The following is a 19715-nucleotide window of genomic DNA, read 5'->3' on the forward strand; positions in this document are numbered from 1 at the left end:
TGCACCTTTTGCTGGCCTTTTGTGTTGAAATTTCTAGGATTTGATGGGACTCGTGTTTTTGGTTAAATCTTTTCTTACATAGTTCGCTCAAATCTAACGGACAAAGTTTATTAAAATATTTGGCAAAGTCTAGAAGTGATTATTTTTAGCAAACTTATAAGACCAAAATTGCTCAAGAATCTAGGACAAAGTTTATTAAAATATTTGGCAAAGTCTAGAAGTGATTATTTTTAGCAAACTTATAAGACCAAAATTGCTCAAGAATATATTTAAGGGACTACTTTGAACCTCTCCGACAAACATAAGGAGCCATTTTTTGTCATTTTCTCATATTTTATCTAACCTGATTTCCATTATATAATGTTGTGTTCTTCTTGATCTTTTCTTCCCCGCTCTCCCTTTTAGTTAGACATTCTTGGGAGTGTGTAATCCACTTTCCCTTTTCAATGTTTCATAAAAGTTGGTTAAGATTACAGTAATATAAACTTATGTTTTTGTGAAAGAACGCATTAAGCAAAATGATATGAGCATGAACTATCTTGGCAAAATGATAGTAATTTACAAATGAAGACTCAGAAGTCAGTGAATAGAATATATAGATACAAAGCAAAAAGCATAAATATTCCACAGCCACCAAATGAACTACAAACAAGGGACTACAAACAGCAAGACCAAAAGCTTATTTACACAAGCTGCATAAGCTACTCGAATCTATGGCATGACGTATTCCAGTGTCTACAAAGTGGAACCGTTCTTAAAGAAAACGCGAAGTTTCTCCATTACTCCCCGAGCATTTCCAGAAATCAATTCTGCACGAATTTAATTAACCACATCACGCATCAGAATCTTGCTTGCTCGCTAAGCACAATTCATATAATTCGTTCAAAATCCATTCTTCCCCGGTATGGCCTCCTAGGACCAACACCCTTGTTCCTCCAACCACACACGTGCTATGACCCCAAGCAAACTTTGGAGGTTGTCCAGGTACGTTGAGAGTCCTCCATAACGGTTTTTCCTCTGAAGGGTCCAGTAGAAATAGTTGTGAAGGAGAGTGCAATCCGGCAATTGAACCTCCAAAAATGATAACCCGGCCACAAGGCATCGTTACAGCAACATGATCGAGTCTAGGAGGAGGAACGACAGCATTTTGACTTCCTACTCCTGTGAACGCTCCACATTCAAGTTGCCTCCATTGTGGCCTTTCGTCCTCCAAATCAATAGTGTATGATTCACCTGACCTTAAGCGCAAGTGACCACTTTTGGCAAGGCCACCAAACATAAGAATTTTAGTCTTCCCATAAGCTGAGAGTGAGTGTCCCAATCTAGATGGAGGAGCCCACGTAGTCGGAATTTCTCTCCAGGTAGGTTTGTCATTGGTGAGATCCAACAAATATGTATCACTGAGAAGTACCCCTGCGTCTGTGCATCCACCTGAAACAACTAACTTTGAGCCTTCCATCGTGCAAGAGCTGTGCCAAGACCTAGGAAGGGGGGGAGTTCCACCAGATACTTCTTTCCACGTGGGCTGTTTAGCATCTAAATCAAGAACAAATACATCATTAAGCAATCCCTGCCTCCCACATCCACCAAATACCACCAACCAAGAACCATTAAGACACGAGAGAGTATGGCCCCAACGTCCCGGTGGAGATGATTTGACACTCACTCGTCGCCACTCTGGATTAGCAGCATCAAGATTGAGAACAAATGTGTCATCCATTGGCTGCATATTAACACCTTCCCCTCCAAATAACACCAGCCTGTTCCCTGCAGCGCATGCACTGAAGTTGCAACGTGAAGGCTCTACAGCCCCTCTAACTGTCAGTTTCTTCCAACAAACCGCTTCAAGAGTGGTTAGCTCCCTCGCCAGACGCCCCCAAGCTAACTTCTTTGTCATGTGCTCAAGCACACCCGTGACATCAGCTCCCCATGCATTTTGACAGACCATTTTCCTCACATGCTCATTTTTCGTCAATAGGCGTATCCTTCTACAAACAGAACCAATGGATGCAACATCCCTTGGTGTCAATCGAGATAAAATGTTGTGAGCTAGAACTTCATCAGAGAGCTGAAGAATACCACATATCTCATGGTGCTGACAATGCAATATATTACCGCTTTTAATGGAGTATTCGCTGGACTCATCACAGTGAGGCTGGCAAGTTTCTTTGAAAACAGGATATGACACAGTATTCAAGTCAATTTTTGCTTCAGAAAACATTTGAATCCCTATAACATGGGTGACTGTGCCATCATCACTACGTATCGGTGCTAGCCTTAGCCTGTTCACCACAGGTGTACCATCTTTTCTAAAGTTGAGAAGCTCCCCTTGGAATTCAACACCTTCTTCAAGACATCTTCTGATCTCAGAAACAACAACAGGATCCACCAAAGGATGCCGCCTTTGAGCGCGTGGATCTCTAAATTGTAAAAACCGACTGAAAATAAATCAGTGAACGGGTCAAAATTCCTCAAATAGTAAATCATTAGATGGATGCTTCAATATTAGTAATGTTGAAGTCAATGGTAAATGAGAGAGAAAGCTTATCTAATATGTCCACAGGTAAAAATATCCAGTGATAAAAAAGTATAAACTACAAAACCTCAAAAATTAAGTTGAAAAAGTCCAACGAGTTCCAAAGTATCCAAACAGTACTACACTTAGTGACACACACAATTGGCAAAAAATACAGAGAAATCAAGAAGTAGACCAACTATATCAGATTCAATACAACGCAAAAAAAATTGAGAATAAATTCGTCCAGAGCTACTCAAAAAACTAAAAAAAGTCTAACTCCGATTCTCCACCTCAATATTTTCGCCATTTGCATCCAAACACAATCGAAATCGCCAATGAGGTCCAAAATACAGTTAAAACAAGCTCAGATCAGCTAATTTCCCCGATCAAACTACACAAAACCCATAAAGCACAAAACCTTAACAATTGAGGTGAAAATTTCCAAAGCTTTTCAAGTATCCAAACAGTACTACCCATACACACAAAATTTGCCAATAAACAAAAAAAAAAAAAAAAAAGGAAAATTTTGAGAATACATTCATTCAAAGCTACTCAAAAGAAAATCTCTCTCCAATTCCCACCTCAATTTTTTCTTCATTTGTATTTCCAACCCTACATGTTGTTCAAATACAATCACATCTCCAAAATTAATTCCAATATACAGCTAAAATAAAGTTGTTGTATATAAGCTAAATAGGAAGGGCAGCCTTGGCGTAACTGGTAAAGTTGTTGCCATGTGACCAGGAGGTCACGGGTTCGGCCCGTGGAAACAACCTCTTCCGGAAATGCAGCGTAAAGCTACGTATAATAAACCCTTATGGTTTGGCCCTTCCCCAGACCCCACGCATAAGAGGAGCTTAGTGCACGAGGCATCATCGAGAATAAATTCATTCAAAGCTTCTCAAATGAGAAGAAAAACATCACACTGCAATTCTCCACCTCAAAATTTTCACTTTTTGCAATTCTAACCCCTACATTTTGTTCAACTACACTCTCAATTGACAAAATTAGCTCCAATATACAGCTAAAATCAGCTAATATCACCAATCAAACTACACAAAACCCTAACAATTGAGGTGAACAAATACAATTTCTAAGTTATCCAAACAGTATACACTCATACTTCACACAAAATTCGTAAATAAACAAAAAAAGAAGATATCTCTTGGTGGCACGTAGTTTAAGAAAAAATTGAAGAATTTTAAAACTTGTGCTCTAAAATAAGTCACTTTGTGTGGAAATGGGTTATTTCATTAAGGTAAAATAGACATTTTAAAGTTAAATTGTTATTAAATATAAAAAGCTGTCAACATTTTCACTATTTCCAATTCTAACCCCTATATTTTGTCAAATGCAATCTAAATCGCCAAAATTATTTCCAATATACAGCTAAAATAAGCTCAGCTCAGCTAATTTCACCAATCAAACTACACAAAACCTTATCAATTGTGTTGAACAAATACAATTTCCAAGTACTATTAAACAGGTGTTTGACTGGGCACGGATTTTGAGGGAAAATGAAAGAATTTCGAAATTTGTGATCTAAAACTAGTCATAATAGATATTTGTGTGATTATTAGATCATTTCATTAAGGATAAAATGGACATTCTAAAGTTAAATTGTTACTAGTAAACATGAGAAGGCTGGACATACTAAAAAAGAAGAACTACTAGTAGTATACTCATGAATTGAGCCACTGGCTCTTCAACCTGACTAATTTTGTGAATCACCGGTTACTCTCGTACTAGTTTGAATTACTATTTGCGACACACAAAATAATAAAAATGACTTACCGGTTACGACCGAGGACTTCATCAGCGTGATAACCAGTCGATATTTTGAACACAGTATTAACATATATAATTGGAAGATCACGATCTAAAGCATCGAATAGAACAATTGAAGACGCTGTATTTAAATCCAACAGGTGGTTGTGTGTTGTTGTTGGGAAGGAACAGTTACTTCAATATTTTGAGAATTACAAAATTACTCAAATTTTTCATTATTTGCAATTCTAACCCCAACATTTTGTCAATTGCAATCTAAATCGCCAAAATTATTTTCAATATACAGCTAAAATAAACTCAAATCAGCTAATTTCACCAATCAAACTACACAAAATTAGCAAATAAACAAAAAAAAAAAGATAAAAGAAATACTCCAATTTATGTAAAGTTGTTTGACTAGACATGAAGTTTAAAAAATAAAAAAAGAATTTTTAAACTTGTGATTTAAATTAAGTCATAATAGTAGATGTTTGTGCGGCTACAGATAATTTCATCAAGGATAAAATGGACATTTTAAAGTAAACTTATTACTAAATATAAAAAGGTGTCAAAATTTTCACTATTTGCAATTTTAACCCCTACATTTTGTTGAGATCAGCTAATTTTAATCAAGCTAGATGAAAGCAATTGTGGGAATCAACAGTTCCTCTCGTACTAGGTTGAATTACTATTGCGACACACAGAATTTAAAACTTACCAGTTACGACCGAGGACTTCATCAGCACGATAACCAGTAGATAATTCAAAGACAGTATTCACATATATAATTGGAAGATCAGGATCTAATGCATCTGATACAACAATTGAAGAAGGTGTATTTAAAGGATAAAAAAATCCAACAGGTTGTTGTTGTTGTTGTTGTTGTGAAGAAAAAACTTCAATATTTTCATCCATTTCTTCTTCATAATCATAAAAAAATTCTTCTTCTTCTTCATCTTCATCATATTCATCCATGTTTTTTGTGTACTTTAATCTTTTTCCTCTTTGCTTGTTTTCTTCTTCTTCAACTTCCATTTTCTTTACACCCATGTTTTTTTTTTTTTTTTTTTTGAGAAATGAAATATCTCTTGTGCTTTGGTGAATATGTGACAGTTTAGATATATGTTGTAGAGCTGTGTTGGATAAATAGACCAAATGTTGAACTTATTTACGGATATACCTTCTACTTTAATATCTGCACCAGGCTAAAGAAAGAAAAACAAAGTATCTTTAACAGTTTTAGTATGTGTTTGGTCATATTTCTAATATTTTTCGCTTATTTGATATTTATGGTCTCGGATTTGAAGATGGAGTTGTGTATGGTTATAATATGTGCGAAGAATATTTGAAATAATATTTATGCTTAAATGTACTTAAATATAATTTCAAAAGTAAATAGTGAATTGGAAAACAGGTTATAAGTTGTTTTTCAAATTTGAAATACGGATTCAAGTTGGATGGGGGAATCTCATGGCCAAACACTGATCATCAAATAAAGTGAAAAATTATTGCGGAAAAGGTGAATATCATGGCTAAACGGGTCCTAAATTCTTTAGTTTGAAAACGATTTCAGCTATCTTAATTTATATGACATGATTGTGAGAGAGTTGTAATTTTTAAAACTTCTTAGTTATGATATAAAGTTAAGATTCATATTATTTTTTATGTTATATATAAATAGATAAAAAAAAAAAAGTTAAAAGTTAATAGTCCCAACGGATCAAAAAGAATGTCGACTTAATTATTTGCACATTCCTTAAGAAAATGTTAATTCCTAGAAAAAAAATAGTAAGTAATTTGACTAAACTCCCCGTAATTAAATATGTATTGGATTTGATCACATAGCACTTAATAGGGATAAATCTGAAAAAATAAGGTTAATTCTTTCTTGATTTGATAAGTGTACACTTTTTTGACATAAGAAAAAAAGGCTAAGTAGACACTCTTTTTTATCCGGAGGGAATATTTCTTCTTCTTCTTTTTTTTTGGGTACAAGGTTGGATATTTTGATTCTTGTGCGGTAAGCATGCTCATTCTTTTTTGACGTACTGAAGTAGAAATTTAAAAATATTTTATATCTAGATTCTAGGCTCTCTAGCAAGGGAGCACTTGTTTGCATACACATATACGAGGTAAATTAAGTGAAATAAATAAGAGATTGTTATTATAGTATTATACCAATATATTATACACAAAGGTATATAAAATGGTGTAACATACACATTTATATGCACTACTAGCAGGGTTTGATTTTATGTTTTGCTGAACTTTTAAAAAATGAACTAGAAAGGATAAATTATTTCTAAACTCTTTCTATATTTGAGTGTGATAACCGATAATTATGGATGCCATTGTCACACTTGACCCACCGATTACATTTAAAATTTAATTATTTACTAGAATTTGAGGAACAAGGATTATATTAGTGGTTAATTAGCTGTCTAGCTACTTAAAATATATTTAAGTTGCCCCAACCAATAATTAAGTATTCTAGTACTACTATAATGGATTCCTCGTTAAGGAAAAGTATAAGCAAAGCTTCCAAAAAATAACCATTCTTTTCACTCATTTTTGGTATATAGGTTGGATTTAACGTTGTGTAGTGCTTATCAAAAGGAGCAAGGGTTTAAATCTCATCTTTTGTATTTTTCATAAATGGATGAAAAACATATTAAAAAGAACATAAAAGAAGGTCTTAGAATAAAAAACCGAGCAATAACTATAATCATGATTAAATGATATGCATTCCATTTAAAATATTTGTTTTATTTGCCGTGAATTACTAAAAACCGAGCGATAACTATAATCATGATTAAATGATATGCATTCCATTTAAAATATTTGTTTTATTTGCCGTGAATTACTAAGTACACGCTTCATTTTAAATTAAAAAAATCCTAATAATTTCAACTCAAATCATTCCTTATATGATAAAGAGAAATTTGGACCTCAAAGGTTAACTTGTCATTATCTAGAAATAGAAAATAAGAAATTACACATTAGAAGGTTCTGACGGGAACATTAAAGTTCATTCTCAAAATATTTAAAAGCTATTTAAAAATGCAACATAAATATAAACTTACCTCTTTTAAAAGGAGTAAATTTCATAAATGGTCAGACTTTTTTTTTCACCTAAGTCACAAGACTATGTTTTTCTAATAGAAAAATCACAAAATTTTCACCCCAGTAACACAAAAGTCACATAATTATATTTTCTAAGTGAAGAATCACAAAAACTTCAACCTTACTAACATAAAAGTCACAATTATTGAAAAATCCAACTATATTTGATACTCTTTATTTTAATACTTTTTTATTTTTAATCTAATAAATACAGACCAATTAAAAGAGGAAAAATGAAATGTATAACTCCTAGAAATAAAAGAGATACAATCAATTCTAGACTGAAAATATATATATATATATATATATATATATATTTTTAACACATCAAAATACATTACTACTAATGAATCATCATTTCATTTTTGTGTGGTGGCATTTCTGTAGTTTATAAGGACTTTAGGGGTAAAAGTGAAAGTAGATATCTCAACAAAGAGTTTGGACAACACGTGGTTGAAGGATATTTTGAGATGAAAATATCTAAGACCTAAAACCTGCCACCAGAGGAAGTCCACGTCATCAGCCAAGTTAAGCAAGATATTTTGTTTGCTGACCCAAAAATAGTCTAAGTGACAAGAATAAAAACTGTCCGTTTGACATCAAACCCATAAATATCTTAGGTGATGATTGCTACACTCTTCTTTACACTTCTTTTTTATTCTATTCGATTTTATTCGTGTAACGGTGTTTGATTGAACACCAAATTAAAAATATAATTAAAATTTACTCCCTTTGTTTTAATTTTCAGTCAAATCTCTCTGCAATGACAGCATTTATTTGAAAATTTTATGGCTGTTATAGTGAGGTCTTTCTAACGTATGTATATTGGCATTTGATGTCTGGATTTTATTTAGTTGTTATAAATAAAAGTATGCAAAAATTTATTTTTCTGTACTTTTTATGTTATAAATGAAAATAAAATGCTTGTTACTTTTAAAATCTCAATTGATTTTCATGTTTCATTAATTAAAACTTGATGTGACTAATAAATTCATAACTAGTTGTACCGTATTGATAAAGAATTAAAATCTAAGGAATATATGCATTTAAAGTTAGTTGAAAAATTTAAATATTTCAAGTTTGACGTATGAATTTTAAAATTGTATGTTGTTTAGTAAATTTCAGTCTCTTAATGATAATATAACGCTTGAATTAATGAAGATTTTTGTCCAAACTTTCAGCAAAAAAGAATTTGATAGCTTTCCCTTGATGATTAGCATAACTATTTTAATATTTTATTTTTATACATAATATATTTCTTACAAAATATCATTATAGAATATTTGAGTATGATTGTTATAAAGAGGTAATTTTATAAAGTGTGTACCGCTATAATGAATGTCACTGCTGTTATAGGTAAAGTACTGTTATAGAGAAGTAAAATATAATATGAAACCACTGGTCTATTGTTGTTGTTGTTGGAAATATAACATGAAAAATCGGTTCTGGAAAAAATCAGGCCGTTATTGTGAAATACTGTTATAACGCATGACAATTATAGAGAGGTTTGACTGTATATGATATCGTTTGATTAGATACGGAGTTTAAGAGAAAAGAAAAGATTTTTTAAATTTGTGGTCTAAAACAAGTCATAGATATTTGTGTGGCTGTAAATCATTTCATTAAGGATAAAGGAGGAGTTTTAAGTTAAATTTAAATGTATCATTTTTTTTTAGACAGACTAAAAAGGAAAGTATATTACATAAATTGGGACAGAAGAAATAATAATTTACAACAACAACATACACAATATAATCTCATAAGCGGGGTCTGGGAATAATAAAAGGGAAAATTACGTGGCTTAACAAACAGTTAAGTGTCAATTAAATTTCGTAACTATACTTTCCCTTAATTACGCCCCTATAGCTAATAAGTGTTTATTAATGACATTTAGTAACTTACAAGGTAAAACACGAAGAAACATATCCCAAGCGCGTGTATCACCATTTTCTTCCAATTTCAAACCGTTTTCTCTCTCTTTCTCGATCAATCTTCTCCTATTTTTTCTCCATTTACCTTATGCACGATTCTCCGCGTTTCATTCATCCTAAATTGTAGCTGCCCACTAATAGGTAAGTTTCTGGGGTGATTTTTAGTTCTTTACAGTGTATCTTGTTTCATAGATTCTTCCCTTTCATTGTATCTACGAAAAACTTTACGACATTGCTAGGGTTTTTTCGGAAAAGGTTAGAAGTTTGTTTTAATGGCGGACGGAAGCACTCCAATCCGAGTTACTAGAGGTATACCCAAGTTTGTCTAGTATTTTGATGATGCTCCATCTTTTGATTTGCGTATCACTCAAGATGAAGACGAAATTGCAGGCTCTGCTGCTAAAATGACTGCTGTGAGTAGTGTCAAGTTGCCCCATGATAATGTGGGCATTGAAATTACGGAAGACGAAGGTGCAAAATATACCAAGCGGAAAAATAGTGTTCAGACTCCATCGAATTTCAAAGTATCTGAATCAAGTAGTGACAAGCGTAGAAAAGTCATTGTTGCCTCTTCAAAGAGCAAGGCTAAAATTGATGTCGATGGCAAAGGTAAAAGTGTTCACAAGAGCTCTTCAAAAATGGGTGCTAAAAGTGTTAATGAAGACAAGTTTTCAAAACCAGTGGGGGTGGTAGAACAGGTAGTGTAATCTCTGAATATAATGTATTTTTTTGATACACTCAATAAATCAATATGTATTTGATTAGGTATCTTTTTTTTTTTTTTTTGATATTTTGTATTGTATTTTTGTTGTGTTTGAGTTTGATAAAAATAGGAACTGTATTCATGTATATGCCCTGTATTCATGCAATACAAGATGAGTAGTAGCCCTTTTGAATGATACTGTATTCATTTATATGTTTTGGCTCTTGTTTATCTGATTTTATTCTCTGAGCCTGTATTTATGTATATGCTCTGTATTCATGCAATACAATATGAGTAGTAGCCTTTAGGAGAGGATACTGTATTCATGTATTTGTTTTTGGCTCTTGTTTAGCTGATTTGTTATCTGGAAATGTATTCATGAATACAGTTAATGCATTGATTTTTTTGCCTGAGCCTTTTTGCATTTGTGTCATTGAATACAGGGAAGTAGATTCTTTGTGAGATATCCTCCTAGTCATTTCGTGCACATGTCTTGTCATACTCATACTGGAGTATTTAAAGATCTGAAGGATAAACTAACCGACAACCAGCTTACCTTATCTGGTGAAACTATATTTGGTGTATTCCTCCAAATGCAACATTGTGAGGTTCAGTCACAAATGATTAGGTGCTTCATGTTGAGAGAACTAAAGGAAAGCTCTAAAGATACATTTGTAATGGACATAAATGGAAGCATTTTGCGGTTTACTAGTAGGGAGTTTGCCTTAATAACTGGTTTGAATTGTATTGGTGATGAAGAGGAGTTTAAAGTTAAAGTTAATAGAAACAGGAAAAATAGGTTAATGGAAAGATATTTCGGTGGATCTAAACTTCTGCCGAAGAAGGCAGCTTTGATAAACTGCTTCGAGCAAAAAGATTGGGGCCTCAACGATGCGGATGCTGTTAAGATTGCCATTCTATATTTCATTCATATGTACATATTGTACGATCAGAAGAATGTTGTAAATATACCTAGGCTTCATTTGGATTTAGTGAAGAGTGGACGCTACAGAGATTTCCCGTGGGGCAATGTAGCTTTCCGCCAATTAATGAAGAGTATCTCACATAAGATAGATTCTGTGAAGCAGTTTTATACACTTCACGGAATGCCACTTGCTATGCAAGTTTGGCTGTATAAGTGTTGTTCTAATGTTGATTCGATTATTGCGGTCAGGAACAGGAACAATATTCCCAGAATACTGAATTGGACCACTATAAAAAGTTTAACCAACATTTAAAAAACTGATGGAAGGCATGTTTAAAGAAGACAAAACGGTAATTGTTTGTGTTCAAACTTTTTTATATATATATATACATTCATTTACTTTTTATATTTTTGATACAATATACAGAGTTAAAATCTTACTTAGGGATGCGATTTTTTGGGATACATTTTGCCGATCGTGAACGAGATTACGTATATATATACCCCCGAATGACGTTCGCGTAGCACCAACTACAAATTTCCCGCACACAGCCCACCAATTGATGATGATGATGATTTTACTATATACCCCATGCGGCAATATATATGCAAAGGGTTTTGTTTATCCGAATCCGATACCACACAAGAAACGTAGACAGTTATCTATATGGAGGTTCATCGTCAAATATATATATATATATATATATATATATATATATATATATATAGATGTCCGTTTCTCCAAAGGCCAACGATATGTCCTCGAACCCCCCTATATCTGCCCAGTGTGATGTCCAGTCAACCAGTAAAGAAGACGAGTTTCCTGTAGCGAGGAAAGAATTTGAGAAATTTAAGAAGTCGGTAAGTGTGTTTTAATAGATTTGTTTAGTGTTTGTATGTATATTTGATAATGTATGGTAAGCATAATATATTGATACTTCCTTGTATATTTAGGTAGGAGGAGTTCGGTGATCTTCGTGATTTGATGAACGACAATTTGACAAAAATTCTTCAAGCAATATAGGAATACGATTCAGTTATAAGGTAAAATAAAACAATTAAACAAACTAGTTTATTCAACTTAAAACTCATACATTTTTTTTAAGGGTGCTTATAGCGAGGCTTCATTTCAGCAAAATGACGGTGAAACACATCGTATATTTGAGGATGACATATTTGACAAGTCACCAGTTCATGAGGCAACAGAGGTAATATTATCGGTTGAATGAGTTTTTCGATACGGCTAAATGTTTTACCAAATCCGGTTAAATCAAGATTTTTTTAAATGTATACAATATGACTATTACAGCTACATATTTTTAAGTATTTAGGAATTTGATATAAGTTTTAAGAAGCCATTTCTTCATAGATATAGCAAAAAATTGTGTTGTTTTTTAGAATACAGTGTTGTATTTTGAAATACAGTAGACTGAATTTAAATGATACAGATTCATACAGTAGACTAAATTTAAAAATGATACAGATTGCTACAGTATACTGTATTCTCACACTACAGATTGAAACAGCTTGTTGTATTCATCTTTAATAGTGAATACAATATGAGTATTCAACTATATAATCTATGCTGTATTTTAAAATACAGTTGCCTGAATACAATATCTGTATTACACTTGCCTATTGATTATTAACAATACAGTGGACTGTATTCATGTATACAGTTGACTGTATTCATGAATACATTAATACAGTGGACTGTATTCATGCATACAGAATAAGTATACAGCGGACTGTATTCAGGTATACATTAATATCGAAGTTTTTAATTGTTGTCATCTACTTTAATTTTACGCATTTGGATCCCAGTTCCCAATTAATACACCTCAACAAAAAACAAGTGATGTGGCTCATGTTGATCCTGCAAGCATACATAGCCATTCAAATGATGATAAAATCGTCGATGCACTGGCCGACGATGTTGCCCATGTTGATCTTGATGAACATGATTCAAAACAGTTGACACCATACAATGTTGATGCTCAAAAGCAAGGACACGCGATTCATAAAGGTGAAACTCAATTTGAGTTCATCAAAGTTTCTTCCGTCGCAAAGAACCATATCGAGAATTGTAATGACATTGCGTAAGGATAGGCGTCCTGGACCATTGCAAATATCTCCCTAACTGTCAAATTTTGGTTCATCTTCTGGTATGTATTATTAGATAGTTCGTTTTACGATTGTATTTATTTGTTGTGGTCCAATTTTTAATGTAATTTTACTGTATTCAAGCAGGCAGTTCAGTTAAGTTGACTGCAATATTTGACAAAAACCACCCATTTGAGCAGTGTGGCATCATTGTGGCTCCTGATAAAACAGGTTCGACAGAGTTCTCAAAATGGATTAGGGATGGGCTACTAGTTAGGCATGAGAGCAAGTAAGTTATGTCATCTTTCGTAATTATTTGTTTTATATAGATAACTCCCATTATATTACTGATATGTATCAATGTTATCATCGTCCCAAAAAAAAAATTATTAATATGTATTTGTATATACTCTATAGAAAGAGCAAAGATGACCATTACAAAAAGAAGAAGGCAACACTGCCGTATTTTTTGGATTGTGGTATTAAGAAGATCAACGATAAAAATTGGTTTTACCTGCTAGCAATGGATGGGCAGTTGTTGAATGATGAGGTGCGATACAACTTTCTTTTTTTCACTAATAGTGTACTGTATTTAATGATTTTCTCAAGTATTAAACACTAACTGTTAGTATCCTTTTTTTCCAGCATATTGATGTGATTTTTTACTACCTACGCAAGAAATGCAAGTATGACACCATTAGCACATACAAGTTTACCATAATTGATTGTCTTTTCAACACAAGAATTGATGCCATATCGAAATCCTATGGTGATCCGGATGGTGTCGCAAACCTAGGAAAACAAGAAGATTTTTTATGTGAATATGTGAAAGGCCACCGGATGATTTGCACTCTCCCGTGGCATATGATTGATAATGTCAAAAAGAACATGAAAGATAAAAAATCTGGTTGTTATAATCGTTCTATCATTCAAGACCATACGTATACGATTCATAGAGCATCGGGCCATGAAATGTTAAGGTTGAAATAGACAAGTTGTCCTCACTATTGCCACTCTACTTACACATCACCGATTTCTATCAATTAAAGAAAGGCATTGATTAGGATGGTCACCCAAGATACAAAGAAAAAACCAACGATAGGTTTGAGGTTGTGTATGTTCAAAATCCGCCACAACAAAGGGCTAGTATGTACGTGTGTTTACTATTTTTGCTCATTTTAAATATACGGTATCAACTATCTATCTAAATACATTTATATGTTTTCCTGTCATCAGGATGGGGTTTATGTCATCGCATACGCGGAGTATTTGAGTTTGGAAAATGGTATACTTGTACGAAGATTTTGATGTTGAGTTATCGCGTACTAGATATGCCGCACTTTTATGGCATTACGCTCGGCGAAGATGGAAGCCGAGGCGATAAGTGATGATGAGGCACCTCCAAAACATCCAGAGCTACGATAGATTTTGAAAATGTTGAAAAAATAGTTATTTCTTAGTTTCTTTAGTCTGTTACACCAACAATTGTAAATCAGATTATGATGTTGTCCGTATTGGATTTTATGGTTGTATTTTTCATGGCTACAAATGCACATTTCTAGTAATGGACGCACAATTTGTGCAGTGACTTTGTTATGAATACATCTCATTTTGGTATATACAATCTTCTTTTCTAAATTACACAGCTGTATTCTGATTTGAAAACTGTATTTGTTCTGCTAACTGTTTTTAGTCAATATACTCCATGTTGGTGTATGTATTCATTTTTTGGAGTTTTCCTTTGTTTAACTGTATTCAATATTCTATTTTTTTTTACTGAATACATACCCCATGATGGTTTATGTATTCAATAATACATACTGTATTCTAAATACATAAACAAATGATGGTTTCTGTATTCAATATATACACTGTGTTCTAAAATAAAACTCAATACATACCCCACAATGGTTTATGTATTCAATAATACATATTGTATTCTAAATACATAAACCAATGATGGTTTTCTGTATTCAATATAAACACTGTGTTCTAAAATAAAACTGAATACATAACCCATGATGGTTTATGTATTCAATAATACATACTGTATTCTAAATACACAAACCAATTATGGTTTCTGTATTCAATATACATTGTGTTCTAAAATAAAACTCAATACATAACCCATAATGGTTGTGTATTATATACATACTATATTCTAATATTTTACAAGAAAACTCAATGAATACACCACAAACAGATCATCAAGTCACTTATAATGAAATACACCACAATATAGAATTGCTATACTCAATCATCAAAACAGATATAGATGACTAAAATCCATACTAAAACGGGCATATAACATCAAAAACATACAAATCAGAAGAAAAACTAAAATTTGAACTATTTTCTTCTAGGCTCATTCCTACAAGAGCGCCTATTGTGACCTTCATGTCCACATTTACTACAAGAATTTGAACGTTTATTTGGTAGCAATTCGAAATTAAAGGCTTATCGCATTTCTTCTTTGGCCTTCCGGGAGGTTTCTTATATCTCGGTAGCGAACTATCTCTTCGGAGACGGATGCGGGTATTTTCCACTCACTCTCATCGGGCGAGGATACCCGGGACATCATAGGTCTTGCAATAAAGCCTCCGGTTTGTATAAGTTTGAACAAGATAGTTGTCCATTGCTAGATTCTTGCTTTTATAAGAAATGCCCAAGTATGTGAGCATGGCATCTCCTCCATTTGAAACTCTTTACAAGTGCAAGTTTTCTTCTCAAGACAAACTATGAAACGTCGTCCATCATCAATTACTGTGTGCAAGTATTCAGTTGCTGGTATTACCTAAGAAACAATAATTAAATTGGAGTTAGTATGGTTGCATACACTATACAAATCTGCAGTATACTGTACTTCAATTTTTTGCAGGTGTATTTTTTAAATACACAACTGTATAAACTTATCAAAAAGCTACTGCTTACAATTCAGAAATGCCTTCAACATGGCCAGCAATAACAAATACATAATAAGAACACGAAAACAAACCTTTATGCGCGTCGATTTATACTCATTGATAGATACAATCTTTAAGGAAAAGCTAAAGTTATGCCGGATCCGGCATAACTAAAAGTCTGCCCCATAAGACAGAATTTTTCCTAAGACATAGTTTAGTTATGCCTTAGGGGGCAGAATTTTAGTTAAGGCATAACAAAATTATGCCCCATAAGGCAAGAACTTTTCCTTAAGGCATAGACTTTGCCTTATAAGGCAAAGTTTAAGTTATGCCTTAAGGAAAAGTTCCGTATGGGCATACTTTTAGTTATGTCTTTGGGGCATACTTTTTAGTTAAGGCATAACTAAAAGTTTACCTTGAAAAGTTAAAAAAAATAAATATATATATATATATATATATATATATATATAAGGCAAAGTATGGGAGGGGCATAACAAAATTTAAACTTTGCCTTATAAGGTAAACTTTTAGTTATGCCTTAAGAAAACCTTACGCCTTATGGGGCATACTTTTAGTTATGTTTTATGGGGCACACTTTTAGTTAAGGCATTACTAAAAGTTTACCTTGAAAAGTTAAAAAAATATATGTATATATGCTTCAAGGCAAAGTCTGCCGGAGGGGGCATAGCGAAATTTAAACTCTGCTTTGCAATTTTTTTTTAAATTTTTGACTGAGCGGGGGTTCGAACCCGGAACCTATGGGTTTTAGCCGAGGGGTAAAATTTAAATACCAATCCAAAAATTCGCAGAATTGCCCTCAAAATAAGTCTTAAATATTTGTGTGGTTGTAAATCTATTTATAAAGTGAATTTATTTTCAAATTAGGAAAAAAATTATTTATTTTAGCACGAACTAAAAAGGAAATAGGTTTGCATAAATTGAAATAGAGGGATTATGTAATTTCAGGAAATAAGTCCACCTACAGGTGAATTTACAGGGATATGTAGATATGATTGTTAGAAATTTGAAAACCAAGAGGACACTCTATTCCTCTTCTTTACAAGAGAAATGGATCAAAGGGTACTACTTTATAACGAACCCGATGGTATATTAATCCTTCTACTGGCAAGAATTGAAAAACGGAGATATCAAGGATCAACGGGGCGAAGCTAGCTTGCTAACGCAGGATGCTCTGTACACCGAGCTGCATTTTCTTTAATGGGGTGAAGCCAGCTTAGTATTTTGAGGCAGAACGTATGCACGTTTGGAATATATACGAATTAAGACACTTTGAATTTTGAAAATTGTAGACTTAAAAATACACTGGAGGTTATTTGTGCTTGCATAACTGATGTTATTCAAATAAGAGAAGTGAAGAAACAAAAGTCAGACTGAGACTGAATGGCATCCAACACTTTTACAACCATCCAAGTTTGAATAGTTTATTTCACATGAGGCCAAAAAGTCATACAACCTGTTCTGGTCTAAATAACTCAAGAATGGAGGCCAAAAGTCATACTCCCTTAATTGGTCATGTCTTAGTAACTTAACAATATGTCATTGTGAGTATGCCTTAGGACAGAAGACTGGTGAGATGTTCCATGTTCCAAGTCCAATCGATAAAGATCATTATGGAAACAATTAATACTATTTACTCCAATACTCAATCTGTCCCAATTTTGAGTGAGGAAGGTTAGTCTTTAATAGTCTTCAATTTTCGCGCTTCAAAATTCAACTTATGCCTAGAGGGGCATAAGTTCTCCAAGGGCCTTCGCATAACTTGTGAGATATTATGTTTTTAAAAATATGAACTTATGCCCTGCGAAAATGTTATTTGTCTTGAGAGGAAAAAATTTAAGACCAGCACAAAATAGGGACAAAAGTGCAAATGACCCATTCAGTGTTGGATAGCTTTGCCAATACTGATCCAGGCCCATTCATAATAATACTTCCAAACATACCCTTCGGTAGGGGCAGAGGGAGGAAGGGCCAAGGGGGTTATTCGAACCCCCTTCGGCGGAAAATTACACTGTGTATACATAGTTAAATTATATATATATATATATATATATAGTAGACATTGAACCCCCTTTGGCTTCTTTATATGTTTGCTTTTTCATATTTTGAATCGCTTAATGAAAATCGTGCTCCGCCACTGCCCTTCGGGCCAATATCGTGCACAACAAAAAACACAATAGAGTTTTGTTTGTGCTTTGCATAACTGATGCTATTCAAATAAGAGAAGTCAGATGGCATTCAACACTTTTACAACCATCCAAGTTTGAATAGTTTAACTCAGATGAGCCCAATAGCCATACCACTTTGGTCATCCATCCAAGTTTGACTAGTGATATGTTCCAGGTTCAGTAGAATCTTGTGAAAAGTGTAAGGCTAAGTCAATCTAAAGACACTTTTAACATGACGTGATACAAGATCAATATGTGTTATTTTTTCAAAAGTCTCATGCCATCTAGAGTATCCCTATATTTTTGTATAAACACCTCTTATACATTATTATATACTATATACGTTATTATACACTTTTATACAAGGTTGATACTTTGTCTACTCCAGATGCATAAAATTGTATATTGTTGTATAATGTTGTATATTATGAAAAAGTGGCTATGCGGGGTGTAATTTAAAAAATATGGCTACGTAAATGTAAATTTGTATGCTGAAATTTCCCCAAATTTAAATCCAATGAGGCTAAAAAGTCAGAGCATTGCATTACTTCTAAGGTCTAAAGTCTAAACAACACAATAGTAAATTACTAGAGTAGTAGTCATTCAGCTTGCAAGAACTGATTCAGATACAAAACTAGTATAGCCGATATATCAAGGACCAAAATGGCGAAGATAGCCAAGTGTTTTGAGGTAGAACGTATGCACGAACATGATCTGTTTGGAATATATATGTATTAAGATCCCCTTCGAATTTTGAAAATTTAAACTTAACTGATATTCAAATAAGATATTAGTCCTAGATCTAGCTAAGTCTGATTCATCAGATTAAAGTGGTATTCAGTACTTTAACAACCATCCAAGTTGGAATAGTTCAATTCAGATGAGCCCAAAAGTCATATATACAACTTGGGCATGTCTAAATAACTCAACAATATGGAGCTCAAAAGTCATACAACTTAATTGGTCATGTCTTAGTAACTCAACAATATGTGTTATTGTGATTTGTGAATATGCCTTAGGACAGAAGACTAGTGAGAGTTCCAAGTTCAGTGGAATCTTGTGAAAAGTGCTAGGTTAAGTCGGTCTAAAGACACTTTTAACATAATGTTATATTGTTCCTTTGAGCCATTAGGAATCATTTGCTAGCTGGTTAGAGTTATCTTTGGTTTTAATAATACAAATATTTATTTATGAGGGAATCTATGTATCATTTTATGTTTGGATTAGTTATTTCATCTTCTATCTTGCATAGCATAATACATAGATTCCTCATAACTTATACATATATTAATTATTTGGGTTTCTAAATTGCAAACCAAACACCGTAGTAGGTGTGTTGAATTTTATACATAGCAAAAGAATGCTACCAAACATGGTATTACTTATGCAGGATTTAATACATGAATAAACTCAACTTCTAACCATCTAGCAAATAACCCCTTATTTCTTAGATGTTCAGATGATTCATGGTTAAAAAAATATTTTGATTTCCCATGTATATAAGCTGCTTCGTTGAAAATGGGTAGCACCAACTACATGCAGAATACAAAGCCTGT

The 19715-nt window shown here is 33.2% G+C and overlaps 1 protein-coding gene across 1 annotated transcript; it reads right to left on the reverse strand.

Annotated features, from left to right (window-relative positions):
• Positions 1–579: 579 nt before the first annotated feature.
• Positions 580–5374, reverse strand: LOC132032872 (adagio protein 3-like). The gene is made up of 2 exons (XM_059422644.1): positions 5004–5374; positions 580–2438 (listed from the first exon to the last, which is right to left on the reverse strand). Exons 1-2 carry the CDS (start codon positions 5333–5335, stop codon positions 833–835), a joined length of 1938 nt encoding a protein of 645 aa, XP_059278627.1. The 5' UTR covers positions 5336–5374; the 3' UTR covers positions 580–832.
• Between the last annotated feature and the right edge of the window lie 14341 nt (positions 5375–19715).

The sequence above is a fragment of the Lycium ferocissimum genome, chromosome 10, assembly GCF_029784015.1.
Source record: "Lycium ferocissimum isolate CSIRO_LF1 chromosome 10, AGI_CSIRO_Lferr_CH_V1, whole genome shotgun sequence".
Taxonomy (NCBI): Eukaryota; Viridiplantae; Streptophyta; class Magnoliopsida; order Solanales; family Solanaceae; genus Lycium; species Lycium ferocissimum.

What these genes read in the sequence shown, in the direction of transcription:
- LOC132032872 (XM_059422644.1), bottom strand. Translation starts at nt 5,335, where the DNA reads ATGGGTGTAAAGAAAATGGAAGTTGAAGAAGAAGAAAACAAGCAAAGA. An exon ending in GAAGTCCTCGGTCGTAACTG is followed by an intron (nt 2,439 to 5,003) that starts GTAAGTTTTAAA and finishes ATTTATTTTCAG; the next exon opens with TCGGTTTTTACAATTTAGAG.